Genomic DNA, 25208 nt, shown 5'->3' on the forward strand with positions numbered 1-25208 from the left:
TAATGCGGATCGAACCCTCTGGTATTCAATTGCAACTCAACAACTTCTTTATTTTGATATGGCATGCGACGACATCATCTACATGGACAGGGCATAGTCTGTCCTGGTAAGGGGCCAGCATCAAAGGTATCTTCAATGAATTTAGCAACTCCGTTTTGTCACGCAGCATCTGTATGTGACAATTCCATCCAACTACGATCCTCATGTTCATGTGCCATATTGCAAAAAATCTAACTAATAATATTTTAAGCACAGGCTTCTAGTATACTACTATACAAATCCTGAATAACCTGCAAAAAATATAGGTTCCTCCATCGATATTATTACTATCAACTAGTATTATAAAAACTGAATGAATATATGTACTAACAATTGAATAACTCAAGTTTTTCAGCATGCACATTAATTAGTTAATTAATTAATTAATTGCGAGATTTTATACCTTGCATTGAGAGGATGGAATCGGACAACGCCCGTGTCATCCCGCGTGTCGAGAGATCATAGAGGACTAACAAGGGGACCCTTCAATTCCTTAGCACTCGGCAACTCGCGAGCTAGGGATCGGAAGACGACGTACGGCAGGTGGCGACCGTGCGACAAAGGGGAGGAGTCGTGCAAAGAAGGAGGGGAGGCGACGAGAATATGGAAGACTAACAAGGGGACTCTTCCTTGGCACTTGGCAACTCACGTGCTAGGGAAGACGACGGCAGGTGGCGATTGCGCGGCAGCATCATGCGAGGAGAAGTGGAGGGGAGGAGTCGTGCGAAGAAGGAGGGGAGGCGACACTAGGACGACATAGACCAGAATTAGGCCTCTCATCTCATGAAAGAAAGGCCTGCCATATGTGTGGGCCAAAATAAAGGCCCAGCAACATTACCAAGCTGGCGGCACCCACAAACTCATCTATTGCAACCATGCGTTCCCCTATATTGCAACGACTATATATTATTGCTATATCACCTCCTGTATAGTAACGGTTTCAGTATTTGTTGCTATAACCAAGATTCCTTTTGCAACAATACCATTTTCGTTGTTATATCTAATACTAGTTGCAACGATTCATATTAGCGTTGCAATATCTAAGACTCATTTGCAACATTGTATATTTTCATTGCAATAACCAAGATTTCTTTTGCAACCACACTATTTTCATTGTAATAACCAAGATATCTTTTGCAACAACACTGAGTTCGTTGCTATATCTAAGACTCTTTTGCAACACACGATAGTACTTATTGCAATGTGTTATAATCGTTGCAATATGGACAACTAATTGCCACCACTATAAAATAGCGTGGCAATACGTCACCGCAATTACAACCAACAAATATTCGTTGCGATATAGCGTGCTTATTGCAACGACTAAGTTGTTGTCGCAACGCTACATGGCAATATGACACCACTATTGCAACCAAAATGGACTATTATCGTAATAACCCCTATGTATTGCAACGAAAGTCGCCTGTTGCAAAAAAAAATTGTCGCATTAGTGACAAAACCTTGTAGTGGACTGTCTCATATGTGGGTACTCTATTCCTTAGAGAAGGGTGGCACCTACATTTTGTTGGAGAAAACTACAATGGGCCCTCAAAATCATTTATCTGGGCAACAATATGGACTACTCCATTCTCTAGATTGAGTTCAAACCATTCATATAGATGTTCATCAGATTTTATCTCAATAGAGTCATTGTCCAAATCACGCCACAAAGATATATATTGCTTTGAACCCCACTTGTAGTGTTCAGCTATGAAGTTAACTAACTGCATGAGCCCATAGTTATGTATATCAACAACTTGTGGTGGTAATGTTTTACCCTGCAGCCATAACTTTGGCCCCCATCAGGCAAGCTGAAAAACAAACAAACTCTAACAAGTTGCAACTCTAACAGGTAGTTATGTCTTTTCCCATTGTGTTTAGTATTCTTTCTATTTTTTTATTTTTTTAAAGGAGTCATCACTTAACATAGTTAGAAACAGGGGTAGACGGAGGCTTCGTCTACGAAAAAGAGGGGCAAAATCACAAGTTCAAAAATTGAGGGCGAAATCACCATTTAGACTTCACAGTAGGGGCAAGATTACCCATCTCTCTTTAAACATTGTTTCATTTAGATGATGTCAATAGTTTTATTCTTCTCACAAATGTAAAGGTGCTTCGTGCAATACCTCCATGATACCTTGACTTAGAACCCGAATGGCCAGCGGGGCATCTTCTGAATCGAAGGGCCCTGGATTTGAATCTCGCTAGCCTGGGTGTAAAAACCCTGGTGACTACCGTCCAAGTGACACTTGCGCTAGCATATGCTACGTATAACACGCTCCGTCATGAGCTCCCACTTTTCATCCTCCGATTCACCAAGGTTAAGTTATTGGCGTCCTCCTCGGGTCATGCAACCATACGCTAAGAGTTGCAGTAGCACCGTCGTCTAGAACTTTCTCAATGTATTGGCTGAGGTCGTGTTTGCGATAGTCTCGCACATTTTGCGGCCAGAAGCTTGTAGGTCTTATGCTTGAATTCTTTTCAATTAAGGAACTTTCGGTCAGCTACTATCGTGCTTATGTGTAGCAGTTAGTGGTTTTTTTTTCTGAATTTGTTTCAGATATTGATGCGTATGCTCGTCAATTTCTGGTGAAAATGCCAGGATAAACTCGCAAGTGCTGGGACAACATATCTCTATGGATCCTTAATAAGGAAACAAAGTTTTTTTTAAAATTAATAGAGAAAAATGAGATGCCTATTGATTCATGCTGTGATACAGAACCATACTATGAAACTCATTAGAGTTCTATATAAGTGAACATCATACAATTCTAACATCATCCAACTAGAAGTACCAACTTTATTCGTTTATTTAAGAATTGCAAGCTGTCCTGAGTGTAGCAGCCCCTCTGCCATCAGCGGATTCTGTCAGACCTGATTTTTGTCTGTGACAAAAAGGAACATATCATCAGTTCAACTTCAATATGTTAAGCATTCCAAAAATCAATTGAAGATGCGAAAATTTTTCTCGACCATGATCAACTTTATTCTACTTAGTATATTCTCGATCTAATTGTCTAACTGATCCGAAATTATCTGACCATCATCATTGTTTACGTACACGTTTAACTGATCCCACACCGACATGCAGGTGTAGCTGCTAACTCACCTCACCCACATTCGAGTTCCTACACGGCAGCTCACAAATCCAATACAGGCTACTCACCTCCGCAGCTCCAGGGGATGGCGACGTGGCACTGCCCAGCAACGTAGAACACCCTGTCCAGGTTTATGCGGTCGAGGGAGCTGAAGTAGTCGCAGACACAGGTAGCGTTGGCGATGCCCCTCACAGTGGCACAGCAATGCGGCGATGGCTGCACCATGGGACCGTCATCCTGGACGTACTGGTAGCAGGTGCTCCGCAGCGCGACAATGTCGTTATGGCAGGCTGTTCCCGCCGCCGGAGCTGCTTGGGCTGTGGCGGCGGCGGCAAGGAGCAGGAGGAGCGTTGCAGCTAGACTGCGGCTACCGGAGCTCATCATCTGCTGGTACATCTTGATTGGTGTATTGTTGCTGCACGATATTGTGGAGTTACACTCGGTATTTGTAGTATCTTGTCTTGAAGACTTGTTCTTGTCACCCGCAAAAAAAAAAAAAAGGACTTGTTCTTGTTGGAGAGGTTTATTTATTCAATTGGGGTTTTTAAGTTTATAAGAACTGGTTCAATGCGAAATTTGTGAGCATCTTTTCAGGCTGAGAGCTTGGGAAAGCTAGTGTTCATGCAAATGACATAGGCTTGACCCACCTAATTAGGGCATTCCTACCCTGCTGCTGAACAATGCCAAGCATGCTGCCGCCCAGCCTGGGGTCACTCAGGCGGGCACCTTCAACTTAACGAGATCCAAGGATAAAAAGGGTACACCAACCTCGAATGTGGATTGGATGCTTCCAACAGGACCCGACCTGAACATGTTTGGGAAAAAATTTCAAATAAATAAGAGAACTATTCACGTGTTGTGGTTGTGGTTGCTTTATTAGATATATTCTGTCTCACAGGGCGCATGGTTAAAATGCAACTCCTAACTTTTTCATGTAAAATTTCAATGGAAAATGGAATTTCTTGACTCCTCTTACTTCCCAAGTTTCACCAAATTTCACATATTAAAAAACTTTAATAGGAAGTACATCCTCTGTAAATGCTTCTTTGAGGTCTTTTTCTCATGTATGCTACTTTATAATTGTTGTTCGTATGCATAATATTTCAAGATGGACTCTAATCAAGCATTGCCATAGTTCCATTCAAATTGAAATGGCATTTGTAAGACAAGATTAGGATGGAAAAAACCATTGAGAAGATAGAGGCAACACTCATCTTCCACATCACCATCTCTTGAAAGACGTGAAGTCCATATCTTTTATAAAGATGGCCTAATTTTCAATTCAAAGTAATTTTCTTTATATTCAAATGTAGAGCTAGGACCTTGGTCATATTTCAGTACTATTTTATTGCAATCCAAACCTGCATCTAAAGAAAGAGAAGCAAACGTAGTTGTAAATATAGTTTTCTTAGAGATTTATCAATTCAGATAATATAGTTTTGTAAGAAGAATAAACAAGGCAATAGAACGAAATGAATATCCATATACTATACAATAATTCTGTGAGATGTGTTAGTATAAACTGCCATTGTATATCTAGGTTGAATTCTTGTATATAAAGTTATAAACATAAGGTCTTTCCCTGCTTGTCCTTAGCCTAATGGACCAGTTTCCAATTGATTGTGTTGGACAAACATTTCCTGAAGGGCACTAACATACCTCGTAATTGCATATCCTGGTGGGGCAAGTAGAAACATATTAAACCAAAAGGTTTTGAATTAGCTTTCATAAATTAAATTTAGGTAAGAGTAAGGTGTGTGAGACTAAACTTTTCTGAATATTTGCATATTTGAATGAACTTTACTTATTTACAATTAGTGTCCGGATTCAAGATTTCTATGGCTTTTTATATGAAAGCCGGAAGTAGGTGGTGTTACTGGCTAAGTTCTGTTTTCTTTTATAACCAGTGAGTGGAATAGGTTTTTGTGCTTAAACATTTATATGCACTCAAAATGTCGGGTCTGCATATCTACATTGGTGTACCTGTGAAACTAGAAACTTTTTGGTCCATTTACATCTTGTTTGACAGAGTTCGCAGTACTTTTTTTCCTATGAATTTACATCATTGAGAATGTTTTTGGATTTTCCATTGTGTATTCGTAGTGCTTTCTGTAAGCATTTGTGCTGGTTCAATGGAAAACAGGAAATCAGACTGTAGGAAGAAAATAAGACATCTCATGAGCCATAGATTGAATCTGGCATTGATACAGAACCACATTATGTGAATAAAGCTAACTACAGCTTTAAATAGGTGAACATGCCTCGCTCCCGCCTCCTCTGCCCCGCCATCTCGGCCTCTGCTGCCGCCGCGGGTCGTCCCCTGCCTCCTCCTCCTCTTCCTCCACGCACTTGCCCCTCCCTCCTCCGCTGCTGCCGCCCGTCCCTACCTCAGTCGTGGCACATCCTGACCTCCGCCGCCACCATGGGCCACCTAGGGGACCGCCTACCCCCTAGGCGCCACGTTACCCTGCCGCCCAACGCATAAGCGCGCTTAGACGGCCATGGAATTTCGCCTTTTGGAACACTGCTCCATACTTTAGGATTTTCGCGAAATTGACTCTGAGCTACTATGCCGATTGACTGTAGCTTTTGAATTTGATTCAATATATTAATGTGATGTTGTTTTGAGCATAGTAGGAGCCAACATTTTTACTCATTACTTTAGGTCTATCTTTTTGGTACGGGCGCGCATGGCGTCCCAATGCTAGTCTCTCATGCAAAGACGACAAGAAAAGAAGAAGAAGAAAAAAAAAATCCGCTGCGAGGTGCCAAAAGGAGTGGTGACTGGCGAGCGAAGGAACAAGCGCGGACGTTTCGTTGCGCCCCCTCGTTTAATACATCGTTGCCCTGGCGGCTATCAACTTTTTATTTTGAGCAATGGCAGCTATCAACTTGTGCTTTAAGCATGTAGTACTAGGTAGCTTCTTGGGTCGGTACGGTGACAGACAAACAAAACAGCAATGTTTTAAGGATCAATCATGCAATGAACTACTGTGTAAAGTAATTACAGAAGGCAGTTCTGATAAATGCTAAAACGAAGACAAGGAATAGATGTCACTTTGATTCCTACTGTTGAAACTTCTTATCACGCCAGGATTTTTACCTTCGCTAATGTAGGTCGTGTTCTTGCACTACGGAAACAGTAAAAATGCCGAGTGTTTTTTATTTGCCGATTGCTTTATTTCGGGCACTCGGCAAAGACAGTGTTTGCCGAGTGTCTCCGTGAAAGCACTCGACAAACAAATAAATTCTCTTTCCCAAGTGTCAAATGGAAAACACTCGGCAAAGTCGTAACCGACACTCGGCAAACAAATGACACTCGGCAAATCTTCACCACGTGACCGGCACGTGCGACATCCGTTAGGAGGGCGTGCCGGACGTTAGTCCTTTGCCGAGTGTCCGTCACAGACACTCGGCAAAGTTCCAGGTTTGCCGAGTGCTTCGCTCGACACTCGGCAAAGCCATGTGTTTGCTGAGTGTTTTCCTTCGGCACTCGGCAAATGCCAATGGTTGCCGAGTGTTTTTTGCGACACTCGGCAAAACCAAAACTATTTTCCCCTCCTCCACCCTCCACACTTTTTCTACTCCCCACGTACGACATTTGGCACTGCATGTTAGAAGGTGGTCTATTTCTTGGTCTGTTTGCTATATTTAATAAATTAATTTCATTTAGAGTAATTTGTTGATTTAAGTTAAATTTGAACTGCAAGTGATTGAAATAATGGAATAAAATGAGTGAAAAAATCATATTCATGTTAATGAGTCCGAATTGAGGTCTCGTCCGGGAAATGAAAAGAAATTTCGAACATTTTGTTCAGAAAACATGACCAGGAACGTGTGGCCGAATGATTTTTAAATTCTCAGAAAAACAAACGAAGTCTGAAAATCACGAGATTTGTCAAGATGCTATGATTTCATATGTGGAGGTTGTGGTAAAAACCACCCACAACTACTCCTGTGAGTCACTTGACACATTGTGCTTAAGATTGAATACTTTAATTTTGACAACTTTAGATGTTAGCTCAGAATGTCCTATCCTATGTGCAGAATCAATCGGCGGCTTCGAATACTCAAGACCAAGATTTGTCGCAGTGGTCTCCTTGGCCTCCACGGTTTTAGACTTTGCATTTGTGACTTGAACTTGGATGAAACTTAGTTGTGACTTGAATTTGGATTTATGGCTTGTTTCATGCTTACTTTGGATTATGACTGTGATGTTTATGAATAATGCTTGTCATGGTGGTTTTGAATTATGCCTGTGATTGTTTATTATAAATACCTGTGATGATGTGTATTGTGAATTGAGAGGGTCCGTTATACGTGACAAAATAGGTAAAAAGGGGGGGTAGTGCCAACTTTGCTGAGTGTTACACTCGACAAAGAGGGGCTTTGCTGAGTGTTTTGGCTTTAACACTCGGTAAAGGGGGCAGTTGCATTGCACCACGTTCTGGTGCTTTTTTGCCGAGTGTACTGGCTTAAACACTCGGCAAAGAAGCCATAAAATGCTGCCGGTGACCCATGTTTGCAGAGTGCCATGCGGCCGACACGGCAAACTTTAATTTGTTGCCGAGTGTCTTCCGTCTGACACTCGGCAAACTTGTCGTTACCCTGGACGCTATTACCGCCCTTTTCGCCGAGTGTTTATCTTCGTCGAGTGTTTTTTTGACCTTCGGCAAACCTTTTGCCGAGTGCCCGATGTTTGACACTCGGCAAATACCTGTTTGCCGGTGGAAAATTCGCCGAGTGCTGAATGCCGAGTGTTACACTCGGCAAACACTTTGCTGAGTATTTTTAGGTCAGGCACGTGGCAAAATTACTGTTTCCGTAGTGTTGCTTTGAACAAATTAAAATTGGACATCGTCTTCGCATAGTGATTGTTGTACAAGACAAGGAGCTAAGACACTGGAGGACCAGACACGAGACTCACGGTGAAGAAGCAACAGAAACACACAGGCGGACAGGTAACTGACGTTTCTGCAGAAAATGGGCAAACAGCAGAAACGAGTGCAAGTCTTCTGGAGTTCAGGCATTGGGGGCGTCAAGCACCTGGTTCAGCTGAGCAGCAGTGGCCTTCCTGATGGCAAGGACTCGGTCCAGAGCTTTGGCCGTCTCCTGACCGAGCCCCACAGCATCAGCAAGCTTCACTAAGTCCGCTCCAGAGATTGGCTTCTTCCTCTTCATCAGCAGTTTCTTCTTAGCAACATGGGCTTGAACTGCAGACGAACAGAGAGCGAGGCTATCGCGAAGAGCTTTGAGCTGGGCTGCTTTGGAGGTGGCATCCACGAATTTTCCATCTTCCTTTGCTGCCAGGCGGGCGCTATGGCGTTTGCGGGGGGGTGGGCGAGATGGGCAGTGCGGGGGTGCATCTGATGTTGCAGGTGGCGGGGTTGGGGGGGAGCGCGCTGGCAACGGTGTGTTGGGAGGTGTGGATGGCGGGCATGGTTCAGGCACGGCGGGGCGCCAGGTGAGGAGCAAGACCGGCCTGGCGCCGTAGCCCCCCAGGTCTCCACTGGCATCCGAGGGGGGTAACTGGATCAGGATGGGGAAAGTGGGCAGGGGCGGCAGGGGGAAAGGATTTATGAAGCCGTGGCAAAGGATTGAGGCGCCAGTGAACGAGGCTGGGTGAAGCGGCGCGGGATGCTGCTGCTCTGGCGGGTGTGCGGCTGGTGGGGGCGGAGGCGCTGGGTTGGTAGGCGGCAAAGTGGGGGGCAGGCCGTTGTTGTGAGGAGGTGGCGGTGGTGGCGGAGTTGGGCCGAAGAACGGGTTCCAGTCCCCCGCCTCGTCGAGCTGCTGCTCGCGCGGCCAGAAGGCCAGACTGCCCAGGCGCAGAACGACGCCGCGGCTGCTCGGGGTGTGGACGCCGAGGCGGCTGGGGAGACGAGGGTGCTACAGCTCAATCACCACGCGCATGCAGGAACGGTCGAAGCCAGGGCTGCAAAAAGGATCCACTTCGATGAGGGTGCCGACACAGCGAAGGATGTCACGCACCTGCTCGACCGACCAGTGCTCGGGGGGCAGATTCCAGATGGCAACATGCGCAAGCCACTCTGGCTCACGGACGAAGCGATCATCAGTTTCCTCCGCGCGCTCGAGCGTGACAGTGGCGCCGTTGAGGTGCACCGGTTGCACGTCCATTGCCATCTCCCGCGCCGCGGGGGAGCCAAAGTGTAGCAGTGCCACACCACGGGGCGACGGGAGCAGCTGGAAGCGCAGGTGTGGCGCTGCGACGTGGAGCGCAGCGTGGATCAGGGGGGAGGGGGCCGCGGCAGCAGCTAGGGGGGGCCACATAAACAAAGGCAAAGCGGGAGGCGTGCTCCCAGTCGCCTTCGTTGACCCAGACCTCCAGGTAGTCGGGGCCGTCGTCGAAGGCATCACTGTCCACCGACTCCTCCTCCAGGGGGCTGTCAGCCTCACCGGCAGACATGCTCGCCGAAGTGCTGGACGCGCCCCGTCGCGGAGACACAAGGGCCATCGGCGCAGTGTGACCAGCCGGCGGCGTCGGGGGAGGCGAGCGCCCGGGGGCGGGCGTGTTGGCACCAGACGCGCGACGCGGAGAGGCGGCACCGACGACTCGGATGTCGCGCGCTTGAGGGATGGCACGCGACGCGCGGAGCTGGGGGGAGGAGGGGTCACCAGACGCCACGCGCTTGCCCTTGTCCAGGGGCTCGCGGAAGAGGTCGCCGAGGTAGAATGGCCCCTCCTCCGAGGCGGGGGGGCGCGGTTCAGCCACTCGCTCCGCGACCGCGGGGGCGCGGCTTGTGGAGGCGAGCATACGCAGCGGGTCGAAGGCCGTGGTGAAAGGAGGGAGGTTGAGCGGGGTGGGCGGCGGCGTTGGCGTGGCAGAAGGTGGAGGCGAGCTGCGGGGGAGGAAAGGGACCGCGTTGATCGGCACACAAGACGCGGGGAGGGGAATGGTGGGGCGGCGGCGGGGGTGAGGAGTCTGCTCACGTGGGAACGCCATGGGGCAAGCGTAGGCACGGTGCCCAGACCCCCGACAGAAACGGCAACGTATAGGGTCTCTACAGTCCCGAACGCGGTGGTCACGAGAAAGGCAGCGATGGCAGCCGCCGTGGTGGAGGGGGATGGGTTTTGGGTGTCTTCACGCGGGCGTCGGAGTTAAGGAGGCAGATGCGCGCGCAGCGAGAAGATAGGGTTGAGCGCCGGGGGTGGGCGGCGCAGTGAACGCGGACGCGACGTCGCGGTCGGTGTCGCCGCTCCCGGTCACATCCGAGCGGCGGGAGGCGTGTTTCGGCAGGGGGAGCAGGCCGAGGTCAGCGCTTGGAGTAAAGGGCGTATCCTTCTGGATCCGCGAAAAGTGCCCAGCGGCAGGTTTCTGACATGCCAAAGCGTTCATTTGGTCGCCAGGGAGGAGCTGGGGAAACTGGCGCCTTGTGCCCCGCGCTTGTCAGGCTGGGGCCCAGTTGGTGGGTGGGCCGCAATAACGGCTTCGTCTTCCTCGCGGAGGCAAGCGGCTGTGGCCATGGCTCGAGCTTCCGAGTGGTGAAGGTAAAACCTGAGGCCAGCGAAGCTGAGATGCCCCCGCAAGAGGATGAAGTTAGTAGCATTGACGCTTGACAGCCGAGCGCGGAAGACACCAGAGGCGACGGCGGTAGAACGGACGAGAAGGGGGGGCGCGGTGAGGTGGAAAGAGAGAACCGAGGATACATAGGCAGAGTTGAAGCGCCGGGCCAGGAACGGTGGAGTGATCCACAGAAAAGAGTCCGGAGTAGAGGGGAGAGCACCTGGGCAAGCTACTGAGTGGAAGTCGTGGAGGAGAAGTTCCTGGAGCTTGGAACCCGGGCGAGCGGCGACCTTGTCGACTGGAGTTCTTGCAGCGCTGGCGAGTCCATTGCGCGTCATCGGCTTGTCGCGGCGAAAGCGGCTGTTGTGGGTGGAGGTGCTGGGTGGTTGCTAACGGCAGCGCGAGCTGTGCTAGCGGCGGCGGCGTGGGCGCCAGCGGCAGCGCATAGTGCACCGGCACCGGGGCCAAGCTGGGCAGCGCTGATGCGAGGAGTATCAGGGCCGGTGGCTGGGCGGGGGTTGCCGGCGCCGGCGCGGGAGGCGCCGGGGCCGGGGGTTCCGACGTCGCGAGACGCGAGCATCGTCCGTGTGGGTCGTGGTGGCGCCGGGAAGGATACTTTCAAAAAAACCAAGAGATCTTGGTCCTGTTCCTGTTACCGCCATGCACACTTGCAATCTCTTCTTGTAGTTTCTTCATGGCAGCCATGCATTGCCCATTCAGTTGCAGCTGAGAGTGAGGCACTGGCGAGGAGTAATTTCTGGAAATGCATTGAAGGAGTTAAATACCAAAAAATAATAAAAAAAATATATTAAATTAATGTTGGTGACAACCTAATTTTTTTTTTTCGAAACATTCTAATAAAAAAATTTAGAGAGCATCATATCGAATCACAAGATTTATAAATATTACTTCAAATACTTGACACTGCTGACCCTCTGTGTTCTTCGAGTTTTGTTAGAATATAATTATAACACTCATCTAACAAGAAAATTTAAAGACATTTTTATTTTTCCAACTAAATGTTTTAAAAATTATTGACGGCCAAAGTCTTTTGACCGGATTTTGATCAAAGCATCGAATATTTAGTTGTTTGGAGCAGGAAACCTAGCTACAGGCACCCCTCCTCTGGTGCCACATTCTCCAATATCAATCATCACGTCCAAAAAATCATTCTTAATCATTTCGGCAGCTGCCCGGCTGCACAGCCGCCACCGCCCTATCTGCAGCAAATGACTATACATCGCATATGCAATGGCAGTCCGTTTGTCGCTCGAACAAATCCGCTGCTATCGGCACGTTGCCTTTGCGGCCCACAACAACCTAGTCATGTCCTGTCGTCTTCATCCTCGTGTGTTTTCCTACAGCTACCGTGGAAGGTAGCCGACGGTGGTGGCAGTGTGTGGGTGGGGTGGCAGGTGGCGGGGCGCTGCCGGCCACGGACGGCGGAGGACAACTATAAATAGTGGATGAGACGAGAGCATGACGGCGAGCTCCCCGGCAGAGCCAGTTTAGGGCGGCAACAGTCGGTGGCTACAAATCTGACGCAGGAGCTGCCGAAGACGGTGGAGGAGGTGCACGGGGGTGACTAGAAGAGAGGGTGGGAATCGGATAAGAAAGCGGTGCGTCAGGAGGAGGAGGACCTGAGTAGGCCGTATCGTCTTTAAGCTGGGACAGATGAATATTGGGCCGAAAGCCAGTTTCTATTGGTGGGGATTCTGTCACCCTCGGTGACGTCCAGCAGCACCCCAATCTGCAGGTCAATGAGGTTGTGCAGCCACGCCTCCACCTTTCGGCCCTTTGCCGCACGCCCTGGAGCTGGAGGTCGGCGAACGCAAGAGACGGGGTGGAAGTCGAACACGTTCGGCGCGCCGGACAACACCAATGCCTCGACCGTGACGTCGGTCAGCTCTCCCACCAGCAGTGCTCACCACGTCTTGCGACAACATGCCTCGGCACAGCACGCCCACCCCCGCCACGAACGCCGCGCACGCCACTATCACCGAGCTGCCACTGCCAGCGTTTGCCTCGGAGGTACGCGTGTGGCCGTCCGCTCGGCTAGACGCCTCGGGCCGATGAGGCCCGCCACGGCGAGCTTCCTCAGCCTGTGCCACTTGGCGCCCGGTGGAAGGGCGATCCCGGAGCGGGGCGTCGTGGCCCATGATGCACCGATGCACCAGGGCGTGGGAGTCCAGGCCCAGGCCTGTTGCCAAGCTGGCGTTAAGTTCCTCCACCAGAGGTGAAAAAAATCGTCACCCATCGCCTGAAGTAGGCCTGTTCATCCGCAGGTTACGCTGGTTTCCACCGGTTTTACGAACCAGCCCGCAATGAGCGGTTTAGACTGGGTTAATCCGGTTCCACAGTTTGCACATAATTCATACTGCTGGATTAGGCTGGACCGGTTTTACGGTTCAGACGGTGTAGAACCGTCATTTGACTTCGTCTTCCTCCGGTAACGCTCTTCTCTTTACCTTCACATGTCCGTCCATGGATATCTCTGCACCCACTACCCATCGCCTAATCCAAGACAGTAGCATGTTGGTTGTACTCGTTCTACATCTCCTTCTGACAATTTCTTCTCCAATTCAACGCAACCGTCACAAACACCACCTCTACCTGCCGCGTGCTACCCTTACATGCGCGAGAACAAAAATCGTGGCACAAGGTCGGTACATTCCACGGAGGAGCAGTATTCTCTGTTTCTCCGTTTTGGCAAATGAGCTGAACACTTATTTTTAGATTACGGGAGCTGAACACTTATACAAGCATTCTTCTATGTTTCTCTCGTTACTTGCAGTCCGCTCGAATCCTAAAATTGACCTTTGCCGCTGATTCTTAATCCAATTCCTTCCTCACATAGTCAGTGCATAACCTAATCCTTAAGATCCTCTTTCAATTTGTATCAATTTTGGCCTTGGGGATCTCCTTCCGCTCATCGACCAGCAGCATGAGTCCGAGCCTCCGAGGTAGCCGATGCGCTCCCCTGGTTCCGGTGCCATTAATCTTGGTCGCCCTTGCTGACGGCGGCCCATATCCGGGCACACTCCTGCTGCACCACCGTGTGCTCCTTCGCCGCCGTCTTGCATCCGCGTCTGCGCTGCTGAGGTCGAATGAAGGAACTGGATCGGGTTCAGCTGGTTTGCTTGGTTTCAAACCGCGTGGAATCCAGCCCGTTCCTAAGGCACACGGTTCTAGCCCGCAAACCACCTAAACTGTGGAAATTCGCTTCTCCCGGTCTGGTCTGGGTTGGGTTGGTGGGTTAGCTGGTTTCGGCCCAACCCGTGAACAGGGCTTGCCCTGAAGCGAAGCAACAACAGCAAAAGTGGTCTAAGTTATAGTACGAGGCATCATAACTTTAGTCGTTGTTTCTGGGTGCTAACTTTTGCAAAATCTACATGCATGTAAGAAAAGACAGAATTGATGACATCATCTCACGTGCATTCAAATTTAGACTTAAAAAAATTATAAATCTTAAACCGATTATTCAAATTAAATTTCAATTGCACCATTAAATTTTTTATAACAAAATCTTCAAAACAAGATCACACTTGACCATATTTAAATAAATTATTTTTTGAACCTTTTTTGAAGTCAAGTTATAAGATTTTTCCGAGATATGTATTTATTCATAGAACAAATTATACAAATTTAAGAAACAAAATAATTACACATATCGAACAAATTTTATGAACTCATGGAACAAATATGTATACACTTAGATCGAAGTTAAATTTTGATTGCACCACAATATTTATTATAACAATACCATCAAAACAAAACCGCAGTTTACTATTTTTGCAAGATTTTTTTAAATTCACTTTTAAATGAAATAAATTAATTTTAACAAATGCAAACAATATTCAAACAATGATCATGTTCTGCAAATAAAATATTAAACATAACAAATAAATAATAGTATTCGTGGAACAAAAAATTGAACATCGTGAACATTTGGTTGTATAGGACAAATAGTAGAAACTAAACATTGCGAATAAATGAGTCCACATCGTCAAACAATTTAGTCTATAACGCGGACAAATAATCTATGATTGCGAACAATTCGCCTACAAAGTGAACAAAATATCTCCACATGCGAACAAATGCATCCCATCGCGAACAAATTAATCTAACATGCGACTATTTTAGTCCATAAACCAAAAATAATTTAACATTATGAATAAATTACTATACATTGAACATGATAATTGTATAATACGAAGAAATAGTTCCACTATGGAACAATCAAGTACACCAATAATATAACATTTCCACTATGGGAACAATCAAGTACACAAATAATATAACACATAAATATGGATGATATAAATTGTGAATAAAAATAAGTTACAATCAAACTTAAAATGAAAAACTAAATAAAAATAAAAGAATAGTGGAGAAATAATTAATAAAAATGAATAAATAAAATAATACATAAAAGACTTAAATGAAAAAATATTATATATAGGATAAGGGAAAACTAGAAGAAAACATAAAAAAAATAAAACATCAGGTATCAGTGTCTTTATAGCACTCACGCACTTAGTCAATAGAAAAAGTAGTAAATAAGGGAAGAAATATGAAGAAATAAAAATAAAATCAACATATATAAAGCTCATTAGAAAAAAAAATTACTAAATAAATAAATAGAAAATAAAAATAAAATAAAAGAGTATTTTTCTAAGTTTGTCTAAAAGAATAAGAACAAAAAAGAAGAAAGAAAAAAAGCTATAGGTCGAAACAATAGTTATGGTGAAAATGATCACAAGGGAACAAAAGTGAACTTAAAAGGAAATAATACAATAAAAATAAATTTCTAACTGCCAAAAATAAAAAGAGACAAAGAGAACAAAATAAAAAAGGAAAGAAATATAAATAAAAGAAGAAAAAGGAAGGAGGAAAACACAAATTACAAGGTTAGAAATACAAATAAAAATGAAATAGTTAAGAAAATAATATAAACGTAAAATATAAAAGAGAGAATAGGGGAAAAAATGCAACTTGCATTGCATGCACGTGCAAGCTCCTGGGAGATGTGCATGTTCTCTACTGGACCATCGCTATCATGACAGCGACAGCAAGCTGGCAAAGTCATGGGCCAACAGCTCCTAAATTCTCGTGGGCTGAAATCACTCCCGCGGCCCACCAACGCTTAGCCATCCGCACTGCAGCACCTCGGGAGCGGCCTCCGTTGCGGTGGCCACGACGGCGTAGACGGTGCCGAGGCGGATAGACCTGAGCTGACCATGGCGGTGCAAGGAGCGGTGGTGGCTGCTGCCCGAGAACCAACGATGCCTGCTTCTTTGCGCTCGGTGCACGCGTGGCCTGCCCACAACGCGCGGCACGCGTGCACGACCACGCACTAGCCGCGCAGGACTCGGACGCGCTCACGCATGGACGACAAACATGCGTCGAGCTCCAACGGACTCGCACGTACGGCCACAGCATCCGACCAAGCCTGACGCTACAAAACATGAACCAAAAACAGGAACAAAAACTGGTACCAAATAGGTGGTGCTCAACAGCATATGAACTCGGGCGTTGCTACATGCTCCTCACGAGTTTCTGACTATCTCCAGACATGCAGTTGACGCTCCGCAGCATAGATGACAACACCATGAACCAAATATAAAAGCAGTAACTTGCTTTACTACATCACTTGCCTATCAACATATACCGACATTGTCAGGGCCACGAGCCACAAGTACGAAACAGCTGATAAAAGGTGTTGAAGGCCACATGATTACCGGGAGACAGGAATGTTTCCCATTCGTCCTTCCCTTAGATCACTTGGTAAGCAGCTTATGAACCTGACAGATAACAGCATCAGTCATCACAACCAGGTTGCTCCAGAAAAACCAACAAGGATAAATAAAACGACATGCCCACACAGGTTTAAAAACTCTTGAGAGAAAAGTTAATATATGAAGCACATATCTACTCTTAAGACCAGCACTCTGCTGACGTGCTTTTGAGAGATCAAAGGCCAGAAAACCAGTTCTAACGCAAAAATTGCAATGTGGAATTTCCAAAGTAAAAAGGGTAAGCTGAACACTTTTCCTTTCAGAAATAGAGAACCAAAAAAAAGAAAGATAACAGAACCCTCAAGCCCTTTTTTCAGTAGGAATTCAACTAGCTTTAAGTGCAAATATATTTAACTCTGTTTTTTTATTGTCTTTGAAGCCTTTAGGTAAACAGGTTTGGAGACGAGAAGCATTAATACTATTCTCCCTACATTTCGGTCACCGAATTGTTCAATCATCATCACTATAGCTCATTCACTATAGCTGGAATGTGGATAGCTTCAATGTGCTTATTTTATGTTAGGTATAAAATCAATATCACAGTTTTCACTATGTCTGGAGAAAAGAGAACATAGAAGCCAACTTCTGAAACCAGACAGTTACTTACATGTCAATCCCCAGTTTCTAAGTTTCTTGAATTGCCAAACATACAGACATTGCTATTCCAGCTACATACACAAGCCATAGTTTATAAGTGTGTTTGAATTTTAGCAAAGTATATGGAGTTCCTATTCCACAGCAGATTTCCATCAGTTGGAAGACGTAACAAACAAGAACCCACAGATTCTAGCCCCACAGAAACTAGCAACTGCTCCCTTGCTCCTTTTCCTTATAAACATCAGTACGTCACATAGAAAGCAGCTTGAGAGGATTCCAACTCCCATCATCCAGTAGCGTACTGACTAAGTGATTTTATGATTTTTAATGATTCATGACCACACGATATTGACTATTCACGGCCACAAGATATTAACATCAGTACATCACATAGAAAGCAGCTTGAGAGGATCCCATCTCTATTTTTCAGCAATACTTTGTAGTAAATAGTTAGTTGTTACAAAACTCAGTAATTAAACATCATCATGGGGCTTAAAATAAGCTTGCAGATGGTAGAAGAAGAATGAATACACCAAAGAGCAGAAATAATCATGAGGAAAGTGATTGATAAACACTAGGAGGAATGTGATAGAACTTGGAGAGGTACAGAAGAATAGCCTCAAGCATTTCAGATTTCCTATTCACTCTTTTCTCTTATATTGAATCTATCATCAGATCTATGTAGATCCGTAATTAAATTTGTATTGCCAGCTCCATCTACAAGGTAAACTAGTCAACACAAACATTGACTAAGGAATATTGTGGCATATGTGTAACACTCTAAAAGAATTATCTCTAAAATGAAAGTGAACAAAGATATGAGGAATAAGGATAAAACCCATTATGAAATTGCTTTTATGCTCCTGTGCTAACTGTACTATACTATAAATGAAACCAAGTGGTGCGCTTAATTTCTAACATGTGCATTGTTGTGAAAATGGCTTACAGTAAGTCTGCATGTAGCAGTGTGTGAAACTATGTTCTGTATCTTCTATCCTGTTTACCACAATGGTACAGATTTAAGCTAGGGCAGGATCTGGGAATTGTACATACAGTAATAACCATAATACCGTACAACTAAGAAAAGAAGAGTACGTGAAAGGATGTGTGCAATAGAGTAATAATTCATTACTTATTACCTCCTAAGCTAATAAACCAAGATGCAGAGGAACAAATGTGCCTACCGTTCAGCTCATCAGCTGTCACTTCAATGATGGAGACCAGATGGGGTATGAGTGGGAGGTCTCCGGAGGTACAGCGAAAGGGGTGAGATAGCAGATTAGCTTTTATTGATTACCTATGATGATAATGACGGATAGTACGCGGCTGACTTCCCAAACAAACCGACTAATAACAATGCTAACATATGTAACAAGCTACTGACAGATCTTAGCTAATCATCTACAGATCACATGATACTAACTGAATGAAAATGGAAGTCGGACCTGATGTCCCGAGGATGACGACTCTGTTTGCTCTTTATCCACGGCCTCCACCTGAGCAGCTGCCTGCATCTTCTTCTTTCGGTACTTTAATGCCATATCTTTATCATCCTTGATAATGTCGGGACCTACAAACAAAAAGATCAGAAAGATAGCATCAATAAGCAGAACTGACCAGAACATACTCATACAACTCGGATCAAACTACTAGTATTTCCATCAACGTTAGAAACAGTTAAACAAAAGAATAGGTGGAAATAAAACTGGCCAAAGTCATCTAAATCATGGTTTATCGACCTCAACAGCACTAACAAAAAAAAGCAGAAATTTCATCTAATCAGGACATTGCAGATTCATTTTCAGCTTAGTCTGGCAAGAGCATGTTTCTCATTCTGATTGTTTAGGCCAATAAGAAAAGAAGAATTAAGGGCCTTCTAGAAATGCAGGAGGGGTTTCACATGTAAATAATCCTGCAAAAGTTCAGTCCCTATACAAAGTGCCAGAAAATAGACCACTAGACAGAAAAAATTTATGCAGGAGAAGAAGAACCCATTTACAGCATTACAAAATGTACAATATGCCAACCCTATTACTTGGTTGACATTTGTGATGGTTCAAACTAAGTACATTTCTATTTACATTCCAAATGCTGTACATAGCATGACACCTTGAAGATTTCAGAATGTAAATACTGTAATATCACAGATAGCATACGTATAAATGCTAAAATAAAACTAATGCATGTAGACCTAGACAAGATGCTAGAAATTCATTCACATTTTTTAAAAAATAAAATTAACTATCAAAATGGTTGTTCAGGAGATTTTCCATCAATGCATATTCATCGAACAGATTAACAAAAAAAAAAGTTAGTTATCTCTGAAAAAGAACAATATACTAGCTCACTATAAGCATCATTAAAAAAGCATTTACAGGTGTCCATCTACCCAGCAAAGTAATACACTATGATAGTTAATTTTAAAAAGATTATTACCACGAGAGTAGAAGCTTGTGTAGGGATAAATGTAAATGGCATTGTCACTTGCTTGAGGCACTTCCTTGAGCTGCTTAGACCTGAGATTGATCATGAAGACACCAGCTTCTGAGTGCAGGAAAAGTACATCACTATCGTCAGCAAATCCAGCTACAGATGACCACAATAACATATCTCCAGCTAGCTTATGAGATATTGGGAGCATCGCCATGTCGATTATCCTGATTAATGCCCATCCGGCAGCACCTTCATTGTCAGTCTTCCTGGACCAGAAATGGAGACTAGACAGATTCACGCCAGCGAAACCAATGCCACCGTCCTCTGCTGGCATAAGATGAATATCCGACTTGTATTTTTCCTGGACTTCCTTTGGCAGCTCAATCAAATCCAATCTCCTGGTTTGCATTTCAAACCCAAGAATGTGGTCCTGGTAATTGTCCTCATCAGAACCAAGCATCCAGTACACAAAACCACCCACGACCGCGGCCGAGTCTGTGCTAACGAGGGATGGGGGGCTGATTGAAGTCCATTCACCCCAGGCTTCGGTCTCTGAGGAGAAGACGCAAACAGATACCAGTAATTCTTCGTCGTCATCACTGTTGTCCACCAAGACGATTCGGAACGGGGCGGAGTGGCAGTCGGTATGGTCATCGTGCCCAGGCGTACAGACTAGAACGGCGGTGAAGTTCTCTTCGCCACTGAACTCCGGGAGCGAGCCCACATCGAACGATTCGGCGGCCATGGGGTCCCAGACGAAGAGCGACTCGAACACCTCGTCGCAGATGAGGACGCGGCCGTGGCGGCAGTCGAGCACCCGGCACGCCCCGTTCTGGTATTCTTTAAGCGCGGAGAGCCTCGGGGCTGGATCGGCGATGGGGACGAAGCGGATGCCACAGCGGGAGCCATCGCGGATGTTCTGGTAGAAGCCGAGCACGGGGGTTGCTCGATGGAATGCGCGAAAGCGGACGAGGAAGGCGGGGTCGCGGATGAGGCGGCGCCAGCGCAGGCAGATGAGGGAGGCGACGAAGAGGTGCGTAGGCTCCGGTGGGAGGCGGAGGAAGATGTCGAGGAGGACGTCGTCCGGCAGCAGATCGGCCGCCGGCGAGCAGGTGTGCGGCACGAGGCGCTTCGACATTTCTGTCTCTGGCAGCCGGCGCATTTGGGAATTGCATTGCATTTCGCAGAGGAAGCCAATTTACATGGGTGCGTTTGGTTCCATTTCACGTTTTTCTCTTTCTCGTCCATTACATGTTTTTTTTTTTTTTGCGTGCTCATTTTACTTGCGTTCGCTGCATTTACAAGTCTTATATATTGAAAAAAATACGTAAAGATATGTCTAAAGGTGGTGTTAACTGCGCTAATTATTTGTAGGTAGTGATGATTACGGACTTTTAGTGATTATATTAAGAATTTATAGTTAAAAATAATTATAATTAGATGTTATTAGCCATAACTAATTATTACTCCATCCATTCTCTTTTCTCTTTTGATAGGCATATTTCACATTGAGACAATGTATCGAGAAAAAACAACATTGTTTATCATCTAATTAATGCAAACAAGCTTCTCCTCATTAGGCCAGTCTGGAGTTTCATGGGCATATTTGCTGACTTGGCAAGGTCTTTCTGAGGAGAGAGAAGGAGAAGTTTCATCATATGTGAGAAGAGTTTCATCCCCATGACACTCAACAAGCACAGTTACCTAGTCCCAATCTTGGTAACAGTGCAATGAAACTGTGCACTCTAACTAACCTTCTCCAATGTTTAGAGAGATGACTTCTCACTGTCGATGCACATTGATGGCAAAATAGGACTATTATTTGTGAAAAATCTAACTTTTGAAAATATGCCTGTCAAAAGATAAAGGTGGGGAGTGTTTAAGAATCTAAGGATCATTATTGACAACTTAAATTATAATTAACAATAATTAGTAATTATTACTCCTACACAAGTTATTTGTGGGGAGTAATACTAATTTGTATATTAAGTTGAATTATAAATATTTAGAAATATTATTATCATGAAATAGTTAAGTAGGGAGGGTATCGGCTTGTCGTATTAGTTTGATATTTCATAATGAGCAAATTGCACGGCAAACTTGGTAGGTGGGTACAAAATAACTTGATAAGAACTTATAAAAAACCCTCAATTCGGTATAATAATTTGGCAAATTGGTGCATCTACGGTCCAAATGTTATAAAGACAACACATCAATTAAGCAAAAAATAAACCTATGGATTTTCTTCTGACCAATAGTTCTTAATTTTTGTCAATAAGTTGTTGACTGTGATCAAGTTGTTTCTTTTATGTACAGAACTTATTTGTTTATCAGTTAAAACTCATTAGTTAAGATTCAACCAAATGCTAGAATTATGTCATTAGCAAACGATTGACTGGAATCTATAAGAGAAACCAGGTTTGTCATGCACTCTGCTCATGTATAGAGTATTCAACAGCTGTTTAAAAACATGTTTGTTTGTTCCTTAAGCTCATTTTCCCTTTCTAAATAAGTAAAGGACGCTTTAAAAAATATTTACACCAAGCTCTTAAAAGATATTGTCTGTAGGTATCAACATATTGATTTATTTCTTATGTACATATAATCAAAATGTAAAAAAGTGAGAGTGAACTTATCAATATTGAATATGAAATTAAATAGTCTTAACAAAAAATAAACCATTGTACAAAAATTAATATGAAAATATAATATTAATTTTCTAAATAGCGAAGGTTCTTGTCTTGACATATACATTGCCGACACGAATATTAGTGACTAAATAATGCTTAATAATTTGTTCCGATCCGTGTATACTCTTCATTGCGGTTGTATGTTAGCAAATACGTTGTCATTATAAAGGTTGGACTGCGGATGCACCACTCTCTATTGTACTAAATTAAGCATATTTTACAAGTAGCTGGACCAATCAACACCTACTTGTCAAATTATTATTATCCTAAATTGAATATTTTACGAGTAATTGGACTACCTCGCAGCATGTAGCCTCCGTCGCTGGAGTCCCCTCTCTTCGACGTCGCTGGGAGCGGCGTACCCATATCTCCGGGCTGCGTTATAGTCGGAGGTCTCCGGGCTGCGTACCCATGTCGCTATTATGAAAGTGACAAAACTTGCACAAGTACAAAAGCATGTGTCAATCAATTCAGAGTTTGATGTTCATCTTGTCTAACTGTTGCTAAGCAGTTTTGGGATATATAGCAACAGTCGACAAACACTATTATATGGATTTCATCCTGGCGTCTATAGAGGTTGCTAATTAAGAAAATTTGTAAAGCTGGCTCCGTATAAAAGGGAACTAATCGACAAACACTGGCAAGATACCATGGCAGGAGGTAACTCAGATATTTCAAATAGTTTGTTTTTCTGTGGATTATTATTGTTTAGCTTGCTGGCAATACAACTGCTTTTTTCCAACTCCAGTCTTGGACATCCATTTGATTTAGTTAACACTGTAAACACTGCTGCCCTATGAGGGATTCAGAAACTAAGAAATAGTTTGTGTTGTTAATTAGAAATACAACGTCAGGCATGCATCAAGTTTGGTACCACATTTTACTCAAAAGAAAAAAGTTTGGTACCACATTCTATCTGGACCATGGAGTTATTTCAGGAAGCCAGTGGAATACTAAGAGATTAATCCGGATCAGCACGACCCCATCTCAACGAATGCAAGAACAATACATCGGAGCAGTCCTTTGGGGCTTCAGAAGTCAGAATGCATCTCGCTCACCTGGAGCACATCAGCAACAGATCACTGGGGGTCGAATTTCAGGTTATAATAGGAGTGGGTGGTCTGACTTCAGTACTTATATTATCTTGATGGCTTCAATGTTAGAAAGCTGGTTCTTGTTGTTATATAGGATCAGTTTTAGCACCCATGAATTAATAAAACCACTGTGACATGCACTTGGCCATTTCATAATGAAATCAGACTAGTGTGATAGAACTTAAGCTCTTAAAATTCAGAACAAAAAAACACAAAGAATAGGTAAAATCCATCACAGAATCACTTTACTACTCTTGACCTCACAAGTCAATAAGCGAAAATAAGAGGTGCAAATAACCTCCAAAATGTGCAGCTGTGTGAATAGCTAAGAATAGGATATGGGTAACGGTATACACAGCAACATTCAGATATCTAAGACAAGAGACGATGAAAGATGGGTGAAAGTAGCATGATATTCTTTCATTACCTCCTATGATAAAAAAGCAACACGCAGAGGAATATATGCGTCTATTCTTCAGCTGTCATCAATACCAACAATGTCACGACCTAGAGAAAAACATCGAGGAGATAGCATCAGTTAGCTGGACCGACTTGCAAATATTCATAATCAGTTAAAGCTGTAATCATTAAGTTGCTTCAGCATTAGGAAAATTTGAACAAATTTCCCACAGAGAATAATGGCCTACCAACCTTGATAGAAATAATGAAAGACAAACATGTTTATTAGTACATTTCAAAGGACAAGTACCTTTTAGCTTGATCTGAAAGGAGCACTTTAAACATTTCGATTGTTTTGTCAAGAAAGCAAAGCGAGTTCAGGGCTTTTCCGTAATGCAGAAGGGATTTTACAGGAAACAGTTTCAGGCAAAAGCACCCAGCAAAATTAAGAGTCCCTAAACAAGGTATCAGAAAATAGGTTTCTAGCTGTACTGATAGAAAAGTTCCTGCTGGGGAAAAGAAATGCAATTACATTACTTCAAAAATGAAAGGGCAGAAACATAAAAAGAAATCTGAAGGCTAATCACAGTAGCAAACGTCATTTATTTATTCTCTTTGAAAACAAAGAAAGTACTACCTAATTTTAACTACAAAATTTAACATGGAATTATTTTTGTGCTAAATCACTTCATCCTAGAATGACGTGTAGTGCCATAAAAAGATTAAACTGAGATAGCTTTCAGTACATAGTAGACACTCTGAAGGGGGTAAGATCATTTTAACAAATGTGTCAATCAATTGCAAGATGTGAAGAACTCTCTTGCAAGCTAAAAACATTAGTACTGTAGCATCATGGTTAACATAGATTATATTTATACATACTCAAATGTAAAATTGATGCATATAGTTCCACACACAAGACAACAGAAAGTAAACTGCATTTTTCTAAGTGAAATGAAATGGCACATTGTTTGCTCACATGATTTTCCGTTTATGCATACAGATTGACTCGATTAATCTAGATAATTAGCTATCTTCAGCAGAAACAAAATTTACAGATTTCTATCCATCTATCAACGAAATGCACTATCACGCTTCCATTTTAAAGATCAGTACCTGGAGTATAGAAGCTTGTGTAGGGATAAATGGAAACCCCTCTTGTATAAGGCACTCTCTTGAGCTGCATTGACGTAAGATTGATCATGAAGGTGCCAGCTCCCGACTTGACGAAAAGCACATTACTGTCCTCAGCAAACCTCACTACAGTCCACAACCACATGCCATCCAGCTGCCAGACCAGGCTGATGAATATTGAGCTTCCGCAGGTCCATCATCCTGAGCAACACCCATCCCCCTGCACCTTCACGGTCGCCAGTACTCCTGGACCAAAAATGGACACTTGATTCGCTCACGCAAGCGAAACCTATGCTGCCATTCCCTGCCGGCATAATGTAATTGTTGAACATGTAGTCTTCCCCAACAGCCTCTGGCAGTTCGATCAGAGCCAATCTCTGGCTACGCAGCTCAAGAATGTAATT

The 25208-nt window shown here is 44.3% G+C and overlaps 2 protein-coding genes across 3 annotated transcripts; both read right to left on the reverse strand.

The window, feature by feature from the left end:
- Positions 1-2687: 2687 nt before the first annotated feature.
- Positions 2688-3612, reverse strand: LOC117840658 (uncharacterized). Its single transcript, XM_034721174.2, has 2 exons — positions 3206-3612; positions 2688-2924 (listed from the first exon to the last, which is right to left on the reverse strand). The coding sequence occupies exons 1-2, from the start codon at positions 3531-3533 to the stop codon at positions 2908-2910; spliced, it is 345 nt and encodes a 114-aa protein (XP_034577065.1). The 5' UTR covers positions 3534-3612; the 3' UTR covers positions 2688-2907.
- A 12539-nt stretch (positions 3613-16151) lies between these two features.
- LOC117835117 (uncharacterized) lies at positions 16152-20675 on the reverse strand. 2 transcript variants are annotated; one of them, XM_034714489.2, is made up of 4 exons: positions 19491-20675; positions 18500-18624; positions 16401-16463; positions 16152-16316 (listed from the first exon to the last, which is right to left on the reverse strand). In XM_034714489.2, the coding sequence occupies exons 1-3, from the start codon at positions 20665-20667 to the stop codon at positions 16440-16442; spliced, it is 1326 nt and encodes a 441-aa protein (XP_034570380.1). In that variant the 5' UTR covers positions 20668-20675; the 3' UTR covers positions 16152-16316; positions 16401-16439. The 2 variants fall into 2 exon arrangements, with proteins under 2 accessions (XP_034570380.1, XP_034570379.1); XM_034714488.2 differs by having other exon boundaries at positions 16152-16463.
- Positions 20676-25208: the final 4533 nt, after the last annotated feature.

This window comes from Setaria viridis, chromosome 9 (assembly GCF_005286985.2).
Source record: "Setaria viridis chromosome 9, Setaria_viridis_v4.0, whole genome shotgun sequence".
Taxonomy (NCBI): domain Eukaryota; kingdom Viridiplantae; phylum Streptophyta; class Magnoliopsida; order Poales; family Poaceae; genus Setaria; species Setaria viridis.

What these genes read in the sequence shown, in the direction of transcription:
- LOC117840658 (XM_034721174.2), bottom strand. Translation starts at nt 3,533, where the DNA reads ATGTACCAGCAGATGATGAGCTCCGGTAGCCGCAGTCTAGCTGCAACG.
- LOC117835117 (XM_034714489.2), bottom strand. Translation starts at nt 20,667, where the DNA reads ATGCAATGCAATTCCCAAATGCGCCGGCTGCCAGAGACAGAAATGTCG. An exon ending in CACAAGCTTCTACTCTCGTG is followed by an intron (nt 18,625 to 19,490) that starts GTAATAATCTTT and finishes TTTTGTTTGTAG; the next exon opens with GTCCCGACATTATCAAGGAT. An exon ending in CGTCATCCTCGGGACATCAG is followed by an intron (nt 16,464 to 18,499) that starts GTCCGACTTCCA and finishes GTTATCTGTCAG; the next exon opens with GTTCATAAGCTGCTTACCAA.